Genomic DNA, 19,780 nt, shown 5'->3' on the forward strand with positions numbered 1-19,780 from the left:
TTACTTGCTGGGGTTCCCTCAGCCAAGTATATTTTTGACAAGCAGCCAGTTTTCTCATGTTTACTTCCTGTCAAAGATGCCTTGAGGAGAATGAAGTAAGGAAGCAGTAAATAGAGGCAGTCTGTTCCCTCCTCTTGGTCACCCTCACTTTGTGGGCAACACAGAGGATTGACACCCATATTGGCAGCGGCTCTCAACTTACAGCAGTAGATTAAACCACATCCATCAACAATCAGTCTATCAAAGGAGTTCTGCCATGTGTATGTTTAAATGCGTCCTGTTATATTTATCATTTATAGTACAGTATATTTATGGCAGAAGGCACAGGATGAGGAGAAAGACCTGGGTGGGTCAGAAGTTAGTATACTTGCAGTAGGACATGGGACTAAGAGTTAGCAACCCTTATCATAAATCTGCAGCCGATCAAGGAAACAGGCACCGCTGTTCCATAGCTACTGTACTAGAGAGCCAGGCAGCTTCTCAACCCTTTACGCTGGAAGGCCCCACACAACCCGCGAGCCTGGCCCTGACTGAACTTGACCCCCAGCCACACGCTTATTTTTTAAGCCGGGGGGGGGGGGGAGAGGGTGCATGAAGCTTCACCACGCAGGACTCCTCCCCCCAGCAGCCTGGCTCCTCCTCCTCGTGTCGCCCATCGCTTCCCCGCCAACCCGGCCCAAGTCACGTGACCGGCGGGTTCGCTCTCGCCTCCCCCTGGTCCGCCTTTTTCTTCCCTATTCAGGGCAGCGAGTCACGCCGGCAGGAGTGACGTCGCAGCCCGTCCGCGGCGAAGACTTACTCCCCCCCTAGCGATAATGAGTGGAAATCCAGCCACCAACCCACACCCCTCGGCCTTCTCCTCCTTTTAAGTAGGGCTAGTTTTCTGCCGGGCTGAATCCCGCTGCCATGCTGTTCCGTTTTGGGGTCATCCTGCCCGCCCGGCTGGCTGAAGGGGGGACGTCCCTCGCCGTATCAGGCTCCAGGCCCGAGCTGGGTCAGTGGGAGCCGAAGCAAGCGGTCCCTATGAAACCGGTGCGGCCCTTGGCTCCCTTGCCCGCTCAGGAGCCCGTCCTGTGGCTGGCGGAGGTGGCGCTGCCCGAGGAGGAGGCCGCGTGCACCTTCTGGTACAAGTTCCTCAGGCGGCGCGAGACAGGAGATACCCTGTGGGAAGGTAACGGCCAGCCCGGGCCTCTCGCGCGCTCGCCGCCGCCCCGCTTTCCGCAGAGGCAGGAGGAGTGGGCGTGGCCACGTTACCGGTCCGGAGCCTGCGATTTTTCCAATTACGGGATTGGCGACCTCTATTGGCGCCTGTTGCGCGAGCGGTGGGGCGGGGCAGGGGGCGGGGCCATCCGCCCGCCGCTCCTCGGGAGGGAAAACAAGCTCGCTGTTATGCAAGAAAGATGCTTGTTTAACCCGGGAAGGTTGCAGCCAGATGGGCGGTGTGGAAATCAAAGAAATAAATAACTGCACAAGATAACATTTCGCTAGCGGGGAGGGTAAGAGTCTGTTTCAGAATAAACAACAGAGTCATGTGATACCTGAAGGAGTAAGCAAGGTTAGTTTGGCATTGGCTTGGAAAAGGGAAGAAAGTAATACAGCATATGAAATCATGGATGGATCCTGATTATTTTGTATGATTATTTTTGTGGGATTATTGTGAAAACACCATCAGATCAAAGATCCATGTAGGGACAGATGGGATCTATGGTTTGGTGGTGGCTTCGCAAGAATACCACACCCCACCCCCCCAAAAAAAAATCATACGAAAAAATCATACGAAATCATCAGGATCCCTTTTTAATTTTATAGGTCCGCCTTTACCCCTTGGAATAGGGCTGCAGCCCTGCTCCTCTGGAGCCTCAGAAGAGGGTTGCAGGCCATGAAAGTTTCTGCCAAATAAAGTCAGCCTTTTTATTCCCTTTTGTCCCGTCTGTTTGTTTTCTTATCCTTCAGATACTAAATCCGTTTCTGAAAGCTGGATGGATCCGTTTTGGGAGTAGGTTGCCCTGTGTTGGGGTGGTGTCCTGCGCAAAGAGTGTTCATGTATGCAGACCACACTAGATAGCATCATTCAGGGTTAATGTGATTTAAATCAAATCGATTTACATCCCTGCAGGCTGGGTAAAAATAATGCTTTTTTAAAAATTTAAATCAGATTTTTAAAATATAAATCAGATTTTAAAATAAAAATTATTGATTTTTATCCACCCTGCAGTGATTTAAATAAATTTAATTTAAATCAAATGAACTTTGGTTTCATTTCCTCTTTTTGCCCTATAAACTCATTTTGTCTCTGGCAATCCTGTACCCACATATCCTCATAGTTGTGTTTATGTATATATTTCACCATCTCCAAATATAATTGAAGGTTTTGTTATAGATTCCCCCCTCCTGCAAATTAAACTGAAACAGAGTGTGGACAATTGCATATATGGAATGTATTCCATGCTCAGTAAATTAGCTAAGTGGACTCTGCTCTGTTCATTATGCTAAGTCAGCCATGCTACTTTCCAGCATCCTCCATTTCCTTCCCTTTCTCATCCCATTTTATTTTATTTTTTTTACCCCATCAGTCCGTTTTGATGAGGGTAGCACTGCACAGGCATTTATGAATTGCAGCTGAGTGTGTGCTGGAGATGGGCAGAGTGTTGCATCATCTCTTTCATTTACTGGAAGACAAGTAGACAGGTCAAGGAGAGAGACCCAACCCACAAATGTAGAGGCCTGCTGGGAAATGGATAGAACTTGGTGCTTCTTTTCACAGGGTTGTGGCTTATCTGTAAGGATCAGTGAACTTGTAAATATTTGTTTCTCCATTCCATTCTAATATGCTATTATTCCCTATATTGTCTAGCAAAATTTTCTCATGCGCAATATTTCTTCTCTCAAATCAGAGATAGTCACATGTGACCACTGCTACTTCCTGGTTCCACTAATTCTAAGATCCTTTTCTGTGTTTCACTGTTTGTGCTCCCAGATTCTCCGATATACTATAATAAATTTCTGCCCAAATACCAAAATATAATCATTCTGGCTTCCAGGTTTATCTGTCATTGCTACTCTTTTCACATCCATTCAGTTTGTTAACAGGCTAATTTTTGAATGTACACCAGAATGGTTATTTATTTATTTATTTATTTATTCATTCATTCATTCATTCATTCATTCATTCATTCATTCATTTATTTATACCCCGCCTATCTGGACTATTAGCCCACTCTAGGCGGGTATCTTGTAGATCTTCAAATGATGAGACTGCAACTCTCATAATCTTCCACTGTGGCTATGCTCACTAGGGCTTATAGAAACTGAAGTTGAAGAACAACAGAAGAATCACATAAGCTGTCCATCTTGGTCTACGCTCTATTCTGTTTCATTTCAGTGCACTACAGTCCTTTGTTCAATATTGCTTGGACCTCTTTGATACCTGCACACATATTTTAAAGAGAATGCTTAGCAACATTAATGCACCACAAAAGCTACAGTTTGTTCTACTAAGGGCAACAACTTTTCAGTCCTCAAGGTGTCATTATGTAATTTTTATGAAATTGGTAAATATTTTGCTGGTTATACTGGAATTCCTTAAATGGCAAGTGAGGCCCTTGTACCTTATATTTAAAAACTGCAGTAAAGGTAACTAATGATAATAGGAAATGATCATTTAAAACATAGAATTAATTTGTAATGATTATTATATTGATAGTTGTGGAAGGTTGATGATTTGTTGTTTTTTAGATAAAGATGGCAAACACTGTGTACTGTTTGTTAGCATGTGTAGCCCCCCCAATTCACCAGCAACAGAGTAAACAGTGATTCATTCTCTTGCTTTAAACAGTTATCATTGATTGATTCGGGCCCAACAGAGGCAACGGGTATGACTTCAGCAGTCACAGATCCTTCCTTACCAACAGGGTAAGGAAGAGATTCCAAGAACGCTGATCCAGGATCCGAAGCCTCTTGCCCTCAGAATACTAAAGGTCTTATGTCTCTTCTTTCAAACCTGGTGTGGACCCTGGTGGCAACAACACAGACATAGATTATATGGCGGCTGATTTTCCACTAATCTTCCCCATTGGTAGTCCCCTAGGATTCACCCTGGACCTCCAGTTCTGTGGAGAATAGATCTCCTGCAGTTGAAGGGGGTTCCCACCACTTCTCTGTTCCCTCTTCTTAGCATCCTCTTGGGTCTGGGCTTGTTCCAGGTTCCTCCTCCTCTCTCTCTCTGTCCCCACACCCACTAAGAGGGTTTTCAGGACATCCCTTCTCTTTTCTTCCTCTCTGCCTCTTCTCCTGACACAATCAGCTTCTTCATCTCTCCTGTCCAAGCATTCTCTAACTCCATGCGTTCTCACCCTTCTGGTAGGACTTCCCTGAATTTTTCTCCACTCTCTGTCCAGTCTCCCCGTCTAGTGACCATACCCTTATATATCTCCTTCTCTGTTGTCCCTTCCTCTTCAACTATCTACTCCTCCTTTCCCACCTTTTCTTCTACTTTTGGTGGGCCCTTTTCTCCCAGTTACACTGGTCTTTTCCCACTTTCCACCCCAGGCTTCAATTACTTTAGTTGCCCCCCGCTTTTTTTTTTTTTAGAGTAGAGGAGATAGTATGCAGGCAAGAGGTGGCTTCCTTATACCCCGCCTTCTTAAGTGTTTTGTTTGAGTTCAGGTTTCTTAAAAAATGAGTTGACATTTTAAAATTGACTGTGTAGTGCATGAAAAATGTCAATTAAGGGTCAGTGGAGTCAAAAATAGAAACAAAATTAAAGAACAAAAGTGACCAAGGAAGGAGGAGGTTGTCAGATGCCAAGATAGTGTTCTTGACTCCCCCAGGAGTCCTCAGAGATACATAAACACCCCTGGGGAAACATTGGAAGCCTGTTATTCATCACAGCTGCATTTATCCCAATAGAGTTTATCCCAGAATGAAATCAAATAACCACAGACATATTAAAGTTCATCTGAGTATCAAGATACAAGTATTTTCATTGTTTCAATAATCCCAGGCAACTCAACTTGTCCATCTATCAAGCTTTATTTATCTACATAGCTTCTAGATTCAAAAATTCAAAAGTTATTGAAAACATGTAACTTTTTGAGAAGTTATAGGTATGTTGCTTTAAAAAGTCAGAAACACAGGAGGAAAATACAATCAAAAATATTAGAATGTTTTAAGTCACACCCTAAAAATACAGGAGCTTTTAGCCTATAAAGGCTGAGAGTACATCTCTAAGTAGTAAAATTATTAAAAGGTAAAACACATTATTGTAAGCCTCATTTAAAAAGCATGGGAAAATATCAGAATTGTCAACAATAAAAATATAAAAAGAAAAGCATTACATAGCCTCTAAGTGTATTAATAACACAAACATAAACATATTTTAATAAAGTCCCCACCCAGACCGGCTTTTAAAGTTTATGTAAAAAAATCCATTGTTGATTTTTTGTGTTGCTGCTGCTTTGCCCCGTGATATCAGCCTTACTAATATTCAGCTTGTGTAGTGTAATGCAAAGCCATCTTCTTGTGAATGAATGCCCTGATGCATATTTTGTGTGTCCTACCTCCACATATTTATAACTCTTACCAATTGTTTTCACTTCCCCTTACTTTGTTTTACTAAGGATTTTCAATGGTAGGAAATTTTACATGTTCTCATCTAATACTCATCTCCATTCATTTTCTTCCCATTCAATCTCCTGAAACCAATCAGTGCTTATTTAGATTTTTTTTGTGACTGTCTCTTGACTTTTTAAAAGTCCTACTGCAGAGAATCTTAAAGTTGGAATTCCCATCTCAGTTTTTTTTATATAGGAATTTCTGACTAATGTTTTACAAAGGCAGGAAAAACTTAAATTTCATATTTTTACATTTTTCAAAAGATGGCGCTATAAGACACTACAGTATTTTATCATTACATCCTTCACCTGCTGTTTACAGTAATCTGTGTTTACAAATTTAACCAGAACATTCCATGATTTTGTTTATATACAGAAATTACCACACTATGAAAGAACTACTTAAAAACATTATCAGAAACTGACCTTGCTTTCAAGCTAGTTGGAAACAGCGTGTTTGTAAACAACTGATTCAAAGCTGCATTATGAGAAGCAGTTTCATTTTCAAAGTACTTTCCCACTATAACCCCATAATCATTCCTGTACCTCATGAATCCAAATTTTCAAATATTGACAGAGATGACATTGAAACAATTTCTTTATGGTATTTATGTGCTGTTTTTCTGCCAGTGCACTCAAATTTAAAATAACGTCTTGCATTTGACCAAATAGGATATACTCTGTTTCCCCCCCAAAATAAGACCTAACCTGAAAATAAGCCCTAGTATGATTTTTCAGGATAGTTGTAATATAAGCCCTACCCCCAAAATAAGCCCCAGTCAAGTGAAATCTCACCCTCCACCATTGTGCAGCAACCAGGAGAAGATGACATGACTGTATTTTAATAAATGTAGATTGTTGTACATGAAAAAAATGAAACATCCCCTGAAAATAAGCCCTAATGCGTTTTTGGAGCAAAAATTAACATAAGACATTGTCTTATTTTTGGGGAAACATGGTAGGAGTGGAAAAGGGCACAGAAGGGATATTGTGTGTTTTTTTCTGGGAAGAGAAAGAATACATGGCAATTGCTTGCGGTCAGGTTGATGTGGAATTTCCACCATTGCGCGTCTCACTCACTTTTTGCTCTGATGCATCCAGATGGGGCACTTATACATATGACACATATGTTTAGCCTTTTACAATTGTAGGCCATTCTCAACAAATAAAAACATTTTCCAAAAGTGTTATTTGCTTGGGGCAAGAGAAGGAAACATTATCACTGTTGTCCACTTGGTGTCTGTGAGAATCAGTCACACCAAAATGCATAGGTACTACAGTTACTGTATTGCTGCAGGCTAATGTTGACTTTCCTTACATGTAGCTTAAAGTGATGGTATAGCTTGTTGACAAAGGAATTGGTTTGAAAATACGTTTTTGCCAATACAGTACTTCAGTCAGTAACAAATAGATCTGTCGCATCACAAGCTGTTATTTATTGTGGTCTAAGTTATGAATCTTATTTATTTAAAATATTTCCATGCTGCCTTTCTCCCCCAAAGGACCCAAGGCAGATTACATTACTAAAACAGTATTCAAAGATAAAACAGTAAGTATACAAATATTAAAAAAGAATTAAGTACTGTACAATGGTAATGAAGATTAATATTAAAACGCATTTAAAACTATAGAGCAGACCAGTCTATTTAAACCCCTCTCAGACCACAAGTCATTAAGGAAATACCTTTTCTTAGGAATTCTATAGCTTTTCCTTGAAATCATTCATTTTAGAAAAATGTAGTGAGGCAGCTGTTGTTTTAGTCAACATTCAGTGTTGATCATAATCAATTTGAGTGACATTTTGAGTTCCAGAATTTATGTTGTCAGAAAGTCAAGTAAGTAACAGTTGGGCATGCCCATTAATTATCACATCAGTCAGAGCCTCTGCAAGTGACGTTTATAATGATGTCTAATATTACAATAATAGCCAGTGCCCGCACCAGCAGTAAGGTATTTACTGAAACCCAAATTTAAACCAAGGGAGAATAAATACTGACTAAACAGGATACTTCTAGGCTTTTAGGTTAAACCCTTGATGCTATAGAGAGCACACTTGATAACAAATGACCTCCAAAATAGGTTTTATTGGGAAGCATTTATTTCATGGGAATAACAATTATGATTGCAGGCAATTTGCCTTTCTTATTCTCTTTCCCCTGATCCCCACCCCACATCCCCCCTTTCCCCTCTCAAGAGGTAAAAACAGTCCTGTGTACAACTCCTCTGGATATCAAAGTATTTTACTTGTAACTCCCACTAGATGCCACTGTTCCCCCTCATAATAAATTTTTATTTCTCCTACAAGAGATTTCTCTGTCATAACTTAATCAACATTTAGTAGAATCTGTCCAGTATTTATGTGTCTCATAGTAAAAGACAATTAAAACTGTGCATTTGTTGCCTGAGAAATAATGAAAGGGAGGGAACTAAGTGTAACTAACTGTTGATTGCCCAATAATGTATTTTAAATAACAAAGCTTTTATGCTTCCAGGAGTTTGGATTGTTTGTTTATATAGGTGACTGGAAATAAATTTGAACTGACATGGAATTATAGTTTTCTTTTTATGTGTTGTCTGATGTATAAGATGATGGCATTGTAAAGTAAAAATACTGAATTCAGTGCATTCTCGTGCAATAGAGGTGAGCATCATGTGCCCTATGGCACATATGTGGCCCAAGCTGATTTTTGTATATACAGTATGTATAGGTTGGCTTTATATATATGGCTATTTTGTCTTGTCTGGTTTAAACTTCAGCTTGTTTGTCTTCATCCAGTCCATCACTGATGCAGACACTATTTTAGAACCAAGGCAGCTCCCTTGCTTTTGAATGGAAAAGAGGACTAGAGTTGCATATCATTAGCATTCTCATGGCATCAAACCTTTGAACTCCAGACAGTCTCTCCCTTTGGTTTCTTGCATATGTTTAATAGCAGTGGGGGTGGGGGACAAAATGGAAATTTGAGGAATTCCACAGGCCAAAGCATTGAAGATGAGTTCTCTGGCACTACCTTCTGAGTTAGGCCCTCCAGGAAAGACTGGAGCCATTGTAAAACAGTGACAAGAAATCACTCCTGAAGGAGGTGGCCCAGAGTCATACCATGGTTGATGGTATTCAAAGCTGTCAAGAGTTGTGGCAGAACCAAGAGGGCACATAATTCCTTTCCAATTTCCAGCTTAGGTAGTGCATGGAGGTGACTAAAGTCATGGTTCATTGGCTTGAAGCCAAAGTAAAATTGATCTAGATCAGTATTTCCCAACCCTGGATAACCCAGGTGTTCTTGAACTGCAACTCCCAGAAACTCTGGTGATGAGGGCTTCTGGCAATTGCAGTTCAAGAACACCTAGGCTACCCAACGTTGGAAACCACTGATCTAGATAATCCATCTCAGGCTAGCCCAGGAAGGGGAGACAACTAAGCAGCAGAGTGAACAATACACCAACAGAATCCCTACTCTGTTCTGTGCATCCACTTTCAAATATACATAAACAAACCGAGAAGAGCACTTAGTGAAGAGGATGGAATCATTATTGACCTCTATAACTCTTTTCCCCTGCCTCTACTTAAATCTGAGACAGGTTGAGCCTCTGAGAGACCTGACTTCATCCAGCCAGGACTTTGTAGTACAGGTAAGGTTGTCACATTCATCCAGATTCAGGTCCCGGATGCTAGTTCAGTTTTCTCATTGAGTGCCATGAGCAATGGCATTTTCAATCCAAGGAGAATGTCTCCAAGCCTGCTGAGGATATCAGACCTGGAGGACAGTTTGGGGGCAGCAGCACCCTGTGCTTCTCCCATTTCCCCACAGTCACACAATGTTCTCCCTACTCTGTATCTCCTTATACAATTACAGTTGTTCTGAATACTCCCTGCCTGTCGGCCTTTCTTCCTTCTTCTGCCCTCTGTTTAAGATAACACGCCCTTTCTATGGCCAGCAGGCAATGGCTTTACTATACAGTGGACCCTCTGCTTACGGAATTAATCCATATTGGAACGGTGGCTGCAAGTCAAAAAGTCTGTAGGTTGAGTCTCCATTGACCTACAATGCATTGAAAACTGATTAATCCCATAACCAGCCGTTTTTGTTCTATTTTTGTTCCATTTTGTTTTTTTCTGGTTGGTAGGTCAATTTCTCCGGCTGCAAGTCAAATCTACATTTTGCGGCCAGAGAAGTCTGTAACTCGAAAAGCCTGTAAGTCGAGCCGTCTGTAAGTCGAGGGTCCACTGTATCTCTGAGGCTGCAGGCAAGTGTGTTCCAGCAACCACTCCCTCCTGTGAAGTATGGAATTAGTCCCAAGCCTTTTTGCTCCTCTTATGTGGCTCCTCCTGAGTGTGACATCCCATGGTGCCCCCTGCAGTGGTGCCCACTCCTCCACAAGGGTTCAGACTTTACCACAGAATCTAAGGAAGTGGTGCAACTCAGAGATGGAAGATGCTGACTTGAAATCCTTGCCATGCAAAGAGGTGTGCTGGTTGAGCAAGAATCTAAATGGTGAAATGGCAACCAGCAATATCAGGAAGCTGGGTGTTAAGCTTATCCTTTCTCTGCCAACCAGATGGTTTTCTGGACTCTGTTTCTTTGGCTAAGGTGTTGTGTAGACTGAGACTATTCCAACTTTTTTTTTACCTTATGCAGGGACAAAACATTGTGTACAGCCTTTTTTGCATTACCTTAATTAATTTAATTGATTAAGGAAGTCTTCACTCAGAATAATTGCTTCCTAGTTAAAATCATTTGAAATATATGTAGCACAGTTGCAGAAAAGCTGTGAAAGAGGCTTGGGGCTGTTTACCTGTTTTTAAATAATGGATCATGCCACTAGTTATAATGGTTTTTGTTTCTTAGGGGAAAAGTATATTGCATGAAGATGGAGTGCATATAGAGTGGTGGATGTAGTTTATGCGTTACCTATGCTTCTGTGTACGAGTTGTGATTTTAATTTGCCAGAATCTATTATGGAGAAAAGAACTGGCAATTCTGACTTCACTACAACCTTCTGAGAAAGAGCTTAAGTTGAAGATGCATAATGGTATAAGAATGCTGGAATGTGTGTGTATTTATGCTTTGTTGTAAGTTTCTGAAAACCTGCTCTAATTCAAATGACATTCTTGAGCTGCATAAAAATGCAGGGGTTCACTCAAAGAGGCTATTATTCTTACTGCATTACTATTTGAAAGATATTCCACAATGAACACAGAAATCTCCACCTGCAGAAAATGTATTATTCCAATCCAAACCAATGCATCAGGTTATCCACTTTTGCTTCTGTGCTTTTATGAGCATTTCAGATTCATTAGGCCTTTCTCACCAGTTTCTTTTCCAGCTTTAGGAGAGGGAGGCCTCAGATTCTTTTATTTATTCAGAAACATGAGTGGGGGTTTTAAATTATAGCCTTGCTCCAGAGATACACACTTGCCTGCCCTCAGTCAGAGGTTTTACGGTATCTGCTTTCAAGTCACTGCTCATTTGGATGTGAAGAAAGGTTTCAGTCCCTAAACACAGATATGATTGACAATGTCAGGGCTGGCAGTTGTGATGAGAATGTGTCTGACATGGCAAATACAGTCTTAGTCCTGCTTCAGGAACCCATATGCAGTCGTAGATGCTGGATCCAGTGTTCCAGCTTCATGAATAATGGTCAGAACACTGATTTGCATGCATGGTTTTAGAATCAGTGAAGAAATGCAGATTCCCTTTGGACAGTGTATGTAATGCCTCTTTGTGGTCTCACACATGTAGATGTTCCTGCTCCTGTGTGAAACCTGGTTGGAGCATTCTAGGCTTGAAGATAGAACCATTAGGGCAGCCTTCCTACTGCACATGTCTTTGCACCTAGTAGATATCCTTCAGTTCCTTTTAGCCTCTGCTGAAGAAACGTGTTGGAATATTTCATTAGAGCTATTTTTGTTTCTTCTATTGAAAACCTTCCTGCTTTAACCTTCTGTCATCATCGTCATCCCATTCATCATCGTCTCCCTTCCCTCGTATGTGAGTTGGCACAACAACAATAGTCAGTGTTCCTAGTTGTTGAGGCCTTCCCACATTTTATGACCTTGGCTGGCCTGTTTAAAAATCCCCTCATTGACAGAGATTCTAAGTATTTATACTACCTCAGTGAGGGGCACCAGACACAATCTTGTCAGCATAGTCACAAGTTTATAAAAGTTGCGACCTTAAAATGACAACCTCACCTTAAATTTCACCCTGGGAAAAGAATCGCTACAGATGGTAAGATTGCTATCCCAGCAAGCATTCTCTTTTCTGTCAGTGTCTATCTGTAAGACAAATCATCATTGAGGTTTTTCAGTCTGAACCCACTATTAAAACCCTGGATCAAGGCCAAAGGAAGCTGAGATGGTTCAATTACTACCACTTGATACCGATGGCATACTATTGACTTCAGGGACTCTGTCAGCTCCAGAGTCTACTTTGAGGGTGGCATCAGCACCAAAATCCGTTTTCTCTGTGGTTTTTTCCTTTTGAAAAAAACAACACCTTGATTATGGTACAGTTACTGTAAAGAAATCAAAGCAAAATCACAAACTAAAGGCAGCTAAAGAACACTCCATGAGTGCAGTAATGAAAGCCTTCAAGGCACTCAAAACATTAATTTCAAAAGTAGTACAGGTGGCCACTGACAAGACCACCACAACGAACTACATAAATAAACAGAACAGAATGCACTCTACGTCTTTTGCTCCTCACAGTCTACTCCTAGGAATGGTCCCTTCTATACCACATCTTCCCAAAGGCCATCAATATGGCAGGGGAAGACAAACAATGAGCTGATAGCCTGCGCAGACAGGTGGATTGTGACCACGAATGGAGATAGCCACAATCTTCAACAAAATCTGCAACTGGTAGGGTCAACCAACAGTATAGATCTTTACACCACTCAGAACAAGAAATGTCAAAGATACTGTTCTTGAGCAGGTTGTGGTCATGGTTTGCTAGAAGATGCCTTCATGATGATGGTTGAAAATTTTTCTCTACCTCTTTCCACTAATAGCCCTGCTACACAGGATAACAGCGAAGCTTTACTAAGAGAGATCCAACACAATTCTGATACCTTGTAGTGGAATGGTTAAACTGCAGTACTGCAGTGAAGACTCTGCTCATGACTTGAGTTCAATCTTGGGCACAGGTAGCTGTCTTGAAGCTGACTCAACATTCCATACTCCGAGGTCAGTAAACTGAGCACCCAGCTTGTGGGGGTGTATGGCAATGCGTACCCTGCCTAATTAAATTGTAAACCGGTCAGAGAGTTCTTTAAGCACTATGGAGCAGTATGTAATCAGCACACTGTGCTTTAATAGTTCTGTGGTGGCCACACCAAGCCTGGCTTGCAACGTTGAAAGTAATAACACAAGACATTTTCCAGTTGCCACTGATTTCTCACTTACTGTCCCAGAACAGCAATTCACCATACAGACCTATCCAGGCTGAGATTGACAGCATGGAGAATTCTCCAGTGCTAAGGAGAACTGTGCATGAATTTAGCAAGCCTTCCACTAGATTGAACTTTGCGTATAAATGGCAACAATTTTCTTTTTTTGCCCATTCAATAAAAAAAATCTGTTCTCCCAACCTCACTACATATGGTGTTGCATTTTCATTTATACATGAAGAAGAATGGTCTGTTCCATTCTTCCATAAAGGTATATTTCTCTGCTTAAGTGGCAAAATGACACACACAAACCATCCCCAGTTCCAAAGTATCCCAGTTTTTCAAGCATCCAACTCTGAAGAAATTTCTCCAAGGTTTACAGAATGTTTTCCTTGATGTGCAGGCTGCACCTCCCCAGTGGTCACTTTCACTGCTTCTCAACCAGCTAATGAAACCACCTTTTAGGCCAGTGGCTGCAGCAGACATAAGACAATTTACATATAAAACTGTATTTCATGGATTTCTGCCTTGTCATGGTGAAGGGGCTTGAGTAATTCAGAGAAGCTATGGGCTATGCCGTGCAGGGACAACCAAGAAGGACAGGTCATAGTGGACAGTTCTTACTAAATGCGATCCACCTGGAGCAGGAACTGGACAGCCACTCCAGTATCTTTGCCAAGAATACCCCATGGACAGAAACAAAAGCTAAAAGATATAACGCTGGAAGATGAGCCCCTCAGGTCAGAAGGTGTCCAACATGCTACTGAGGAAGAGCGGAGGACAAGTACAAGTACAGTGGTGCCTCACAAGACGATTTTAATTCGTTCCGTGAAAATTGTCGTGAAAAAATCGTCTTGTGAGGTTCCCTATGCATCGGTCTCAAAAAAAAAATCTTCTGAAGCATCGGTCTAAAAAAAAAAAGTCTTGCGAAGCATCGGTCTCAAAAGAAAAACATCTTGTGAAGCACGGTCATAGAAAAAAAGTCTTGTGAAGCACGGTCATAGAAAAAAAGTCTTGTGAGGCATCATAGTGATCGCAAAAAACAATCGTCTTGCAGGTTTTTCATCTCTCAAGGCAATAGTCTAGCGAGGCAACACTGTAGCTCCAGAGCTAATGAAGTGGTTGGGCCAAAGCTGAAAGGATGCTCAGCTGCAGATGTGCCTGGAAGTGAAAGGAAAGTCCAATATTGCAAAGACAAACACTGCATAAGAACCTGGAATGTAAGATCTATGAACCTTGGTAAGCTGGATGTGGAAAATAATAGAAAGGGAAAAACCAGAGATCTGTTCAAGAAAATTGGAGATATTAAAGGAACCTTTTGTGCAAAGATGGACATGACAAAGGACAAAAATGGTAGGGACCTTACAGAAGCAGAAGACATCAAGAAGAGGTGGCAAGAATAAACCGAGGAATTATACCAGAAAGATCTGGATGTCCCGGACAACGCAGATACTATGTGGTTGCTGCTACACTCAATATACCAGCAAGTTTGGAAAACTCAGCAGTGGCCAGAGGATTGGAAAAGATCAGTCTACATCCCAATCCCAAAGAAAGGCAGTGCCAAAGAATGCTCCAACTACCGTACAATTTCACATGCTAGCAGGGTTATGCTGAAAATCCTGCAAGGTAGTCTTCAGCAGTATGTGGACCAAGAACTCCCAGAAGTCCAAGCTGGATTTCGAAGGGGCAGAGGAACTAGGGACCAAATTGCTAACATGCGCTGGATTATGGAGAAAGCCAGAGAGTTCCAGAAGAACATCTACTTCTGCTTCATTGACTATGCAAAAGCCTTTGAATGTGTGGACCACAGCAAACTATGGCAAGTTCTTAAAGAAATGGGAGTGCCTGACCACCTTATCTATCTCCTGAGAAATCTATATGTGGGACAGGAAGCAACCGTTAGAACTGGATATGGAACAGCTGCTTATTTAACTTCTATGCAGAATACATCATGCGAAAAGCTGGACTGGATGAATCCCAAGACAGAATTAAGGTTGCTGGAAGAAATATCAAACACCCTCCAATATGCAGATGATACCACTCTGATGGCAGAAAGTGAGGAGGAATTAAAGAACCTTGTAATGAAGGTGAAAGAGGAGAGTGCAAAAATGGTCTGAAGCTCTACATAAAAAAAAAACTAAGATCATGGCCACTGGTCCCGTCACCTCCTGGGAAATTGAAGGAGAATACAGTATATGGAGGCAGTGACAGATTTTACCTTCTTGGGCTCTCTGATCACTGCTGATTGTTGTGGCAGCCATGAAATTAAAAGACATCTGCTTCTTGGCAGGAAAGTGATGACAAACCTAGACAGCATCTTAAAAAGCAGAGACATCACCTTGCCGACAAAGGTCCACATAGTCAAAGCTATGGCTTTTCCAGTCATGATGTATGGAAGTGAGAGCTGGACCATAAAGAAGGCTTACTACTGAAGAATTGATGCTATTGAATTGTGGTGCTGGAGGAGACTCTTGAGAGTCCCCTGGACTGCAAGGAGAACAAACCTATCAATTCTAAAGGAAATCAACCCTGAGTGCTCCCTGGAAGGACAGATCCTGAAACTGAATATCCAATATTTTGGCCATTTCATGAGAAGAGAAGACTCCATGGAAAAGCCCCTGATGTTGGGAAAGTGTGAAGGCAAGAGGAGAAGGGGACAACAGAGGACGAGATGGATGGATAGTGTCATTGAAGCTACTAACATGAATTTGACCAAACTCCAGGGGGCAGTGGAAGACAGGAGAGCCTGGAGAAGTGTCGGACATGACTTAACAACTAAACAACAAAAAAATCACATCAGTGTGAAGAGCAAGTAAATTGTGTGCCTTTTGGCATGACCCATTTCCCCCCTACAATTCTGCAGAGATTCTACCATCTTTCCTGATATGTCTTTCCTGTCCAAAGTACTTTCCAACCTTCACCTCAACCAGCTTCTCATGCTTCCAACTTTCTTTCTATCACCTTCTACTGAGCTGAAAAAAGCATTGCATATGGTAGATGTTTGCCCTAGCTTTTTATACCTCAAAAACTGGGCACTTCCAGAAGACTAACAAGCTATTTGTTAACTGTCAGGGCTCCAAGATGGGGCAAAAAGATACATCTCAACACCTATCAAAGTGGCTTGTGAATATTGTCTTAGCTGGCAGAGACCAGTTCCCTGAAGGGGCACTCTACTAGGACTGTAGCTGCCTCTACACTTTTTCTTAAGGAATGTTCTAGAATATTCTGATGAGTTTTGTGCAGGTGCAGAAATACTGATAAGCATGAATTCACAGATGATCACTTGAAGAAGCACAGTTATAGGCAAGTAGCCTATTCTTTTGTCCTCCCCCCCTCTCCTTTTAGTCAGCTAGTTGAGCTGAGTGTTCTTTACAGACTCATTGCCATCTGTGTTTATTTTTGTTTGCAGTTATGAGGGCTACAAATTGATTGGTTTAAAAATTTAAGTGGATATAAGGTATTAAAAAACACAAAAAGCTCTTAAAATCATCCCTTGGCCCTTTGCCAATTTGTAATACTGTACAGGTCTCAATAGATAGACTTCTATGTAGCTGTGTTGTGCACTTGAGTTTCTCTCTTCTGAGTTCCCCCTTCTCTCTTTCTGATGTTGGTGCTTGTGTTTTCCCTTCCTCCACAGATTTTTGGCTGCTTTGGATTACTTTTCACTTTTGATCATATCTTACTGACTTTTTATATTCTTGTTTGTTCTTCCCTCCCATTTGAGCGACACATTGCTCAGAGATCTTTGTTTTAATCTGCTTTGCAATAAAGCCAATGGCTTTTGATATGCCAGCTTGATCATCTTTCTTACACATCATGCCAGGAGCCATATGGGCAGTCCTGTAGGCTTTGAAAGGAATACTGTTCACAAAGATTGATTTGTAAGGCAGGATTTGCTGATTGCTTTCTTCTTGTACTTGCTGGTGTGCAAGTAAATTATATGGAAGAGTTTTTGAACAATCGTGGAATTTTTTTTTTACAAAAAGAACTTTCAGTGTTGTAAGCTGCCTTGGGTCCTTTCCAAGGAGAGAGGTGGGGTAAAAATAAATAAATAAATAAATAGGAAATGAGCTCTATAATAAATGTACTTGAAACATGAATTTAGTTAACTGTAAAAGCTGGCAGAAACAAGAAATCCTCAGCATAAATGTACCAACTCTTAGCATTTAGACAGGTGGGGAGTTACTGCTCACCAAACAAGAAGTGAGGAAGATAGTGGAGAAATGGCAGGGCTTAGGAGGTTAATCACAGGTAGATTTCCTTTGCCCTTTAGTGGATCAGGCAGAGGGTTTTGAAGATGAAGATACAAAGTCAAAATGGATGTATTGGATTTGTTTTATAGTAAGGGAATAGATGCCCTTGCATATTTAGAAACTTAAAACAAGCAGAAGCTCTGGTCTACATGTTTTGGGTCAAGAAATCACAGTCTTGGATAGTCTGGTTAATTGATTGTGTAACAATATTGTATCCATGTGTCAAATTCAAGGCCTGTGGGCCGAATATGGCCTGCCGGGTCATTTCATGTGGCCCTCTCAGTGTTGTCTGCTACTGTGCAGTATACAATGCGCAGGTGCTTACACTGTCTCTCATAATGCTCACAGGCATGCTGGGAATCTGCCCAGTGGGACTTCTAATCCCAGTATTCCAACCGGCAAAGAATCAAAAAGTGATAATTGAATGAGGAGGATTATATTTAATATGATAAGGAGTAGATACATTTATATAATCTTACAGATACAACCGGCCCTTTGAAGGCAACCATAATGCCAATGTGGCCCAAGATGAAATTGAGTTTTACACCTCTGACATCCATGTCAGCCAGAACAAGAAAGAATCAGGGTTCCGCCTCATGTGGACAGAGCAGTTTTGTTCAGACTATTGTTTTCACATGATTAAAGCGATGACAGGGATCAGGGTTGACAGATACTTTTACAATGACTGAATTTGGATGAAGACAGAGGGAGGTAGTTGATTCAAGTACAGATGAAAGAAACCTGGTCCCAGAAATACAAGATAGGCACCAGTATAATTAAGAGACAGTGATAGGAAGGATCTTGAGAGTAAAAAAAAGTCTTGGATTGATTTTGGAGCTTGGTAATAGGAAGTCTGCCCACACAGGGTCACAAAATCAAAAGAAGAGTGCTGCTTGTCTGAACTTGTCATTAGCAGTAACTTTCAAATGGGATGGGCTTTGTTTGGTGTAGACTGCCTGTAAGGACTTATGTTGGAATAGAACAACTCAGTAGCTTGACCCTGGGAAGTGAACAGGCAATGATAGAAAGTCAGAATTCAATCCAAAATACAGGAGCATAAAATTATAATAAAAATATATTTTAAGAATTAAAAAAAGAACAATGAGAATGTATCAGTTAACATTCTAACAATGCAGGAGCTTATGTGTAACCTAAAAAGGCATAAAATGAAAAGCAGAGACTACATCTCTTAAAACAATGAGCCCCAACCTTTTTGACACCAGGGACTGGTTTCGTTGAAGACCATTTTCCCAAGGACTGGGGGGGGGGGGGAGGGAGTACTTGTTATGCAGTAAGTTGTTGGAGGATAGCTTTGAATCAAGCTCAAAGGAAATTGCAAGCAGGAGGTGAGCTGCAATTGAAACCCCACCTCCTGTTAGATCAGCAGCAGCATTAGAATCTAAGAGGACGGTGCTGACAGGAGGCAGAGCTTTGCTTCCCGTTCTCCTTCTGTTCGCTGCTCATCTGTCCTAGCCATCATAGAGATGTTGGGATGGCCTGGGGGTTGGGAAACCCTGTCTTAAAATATCAAAGTTCTTAAAAGTATACATTAACATAGACATATATACATGATTATGTGTGTGTGTGTGTGTTGTGCATTTATGCTCTCATTTGTTGATTTTTCTCTCTGTCAACAGTTGAGGTACACTGATAGAGCAAACCACTAACCTATTAAACATGTATCTTAACATTTTTATGAACATTCCCATTAGTTTTGCCAACCCAACATCCCTATGATGGCTAGTTTAGGGAGCTAGCTGATTGTTGTGCAGTATATTGCTGTTCAAACTTCATTTTGTTAAGCATATGTACACTTTCAGGGTTGCATTTTTACACTTCTGTTAATTATTTGAACAACCTATACATTCAGTATTTCAAACCTTGAGAGAGAGGGTGATGCTGGGGGACTGACAATGGGCACTCCTTCCTGTGTCCTCTTTCTTTGGCCATGGAAACTGCTACCAAGACCCACAGTGCAGGGATCTTCTATGTACACATAGTCCACATCCCCTGATGTGTAAGAGATAGGGTCCAGCCCCTCAGCCACATCAGCCCACATCTTTTCTCCTTCTCTGTTGACTCGGTCTCCATTCCTGTGTGCCTTTTCTCCTCCTTCCTCCTTTATTCTCACCAGCTGTTCACTAGCTGAGCTGGGCCCTTTCTCCTGCCTCTGCCTTGTCTCTGCCCCGGACCTGCCATCCTGCATCTGCATCCACCTAAGAATTGAGTGTGGCAACTCCCAGTATGCCTTCCAGCGGGGCAGGGGAGCAGATGGCCCATGACGGATGCAAATGGCAAGCACCTCACATGGTGTCATCTGCACATTTGAAGAGCGCTTGCTCTGTTCCTTCCTTCAGCTCATTTATAAATACACTAAGCAACAATGGGCCCAGGAACTATTCCTCTGGTAGCCCATTTGTCATATCTCTCCAGGATGACAGGGAAGCACTGGTGAGTACTCTCTGGCCATGGTCTATCAACCACCTACAAATCCACCTAAGAGTTGTATTGCCAAGCCTACATTTT

At 41.6% G+C, this 19,780-nt stretch overlaps 1 protein-coding gene across 3 annotated transcripts in view; it reads left to right on the forward strand.

Annotated features, from left to right (window-relative positions):
* The first annotated feature begins 702 nt into the window (after positions 1-702).
* Positions 703-19,780, forward strand: part of EPM2A (EPM2A glucan phosphatase, laforin) — a 59,028-nt gene continuing 39,950 nt past the window's right edge. Inside the window, exon 1 of one of the 3 annotated variants that reach the window (XM_020811522.3) lies at positions 703-1,171. In XM_020811522.3, the coding sequence (XP_020667181.2) occupies positions 907-1,171 (265 nt within the window). In that variant the 5' untranslated portion in view covers positions 703-906. Of the gene's footprint in view, positions 1,172-1,330; positions 1,556-19,780 lie in introns of those variants that run through there. The other 2 variants (XM_072995728.2, XM_072995732.2) reach the window with 2 other exon arrangements.

This window comes from Pogona vitticeps, chromosome 1 (genome assembly GCF_051106095.1).
Source record: "Pogona vitticeps strain Pit_001003342236 chromosome 1, PviZW2.1, whole genome shotgun sequence".
NCBI classification, from domain to species: Eukaryota; Metazoa; Chordata; class Lepidosauria; order Squamata; family Agamidae; genus Pogona; species Pogona vitticeps.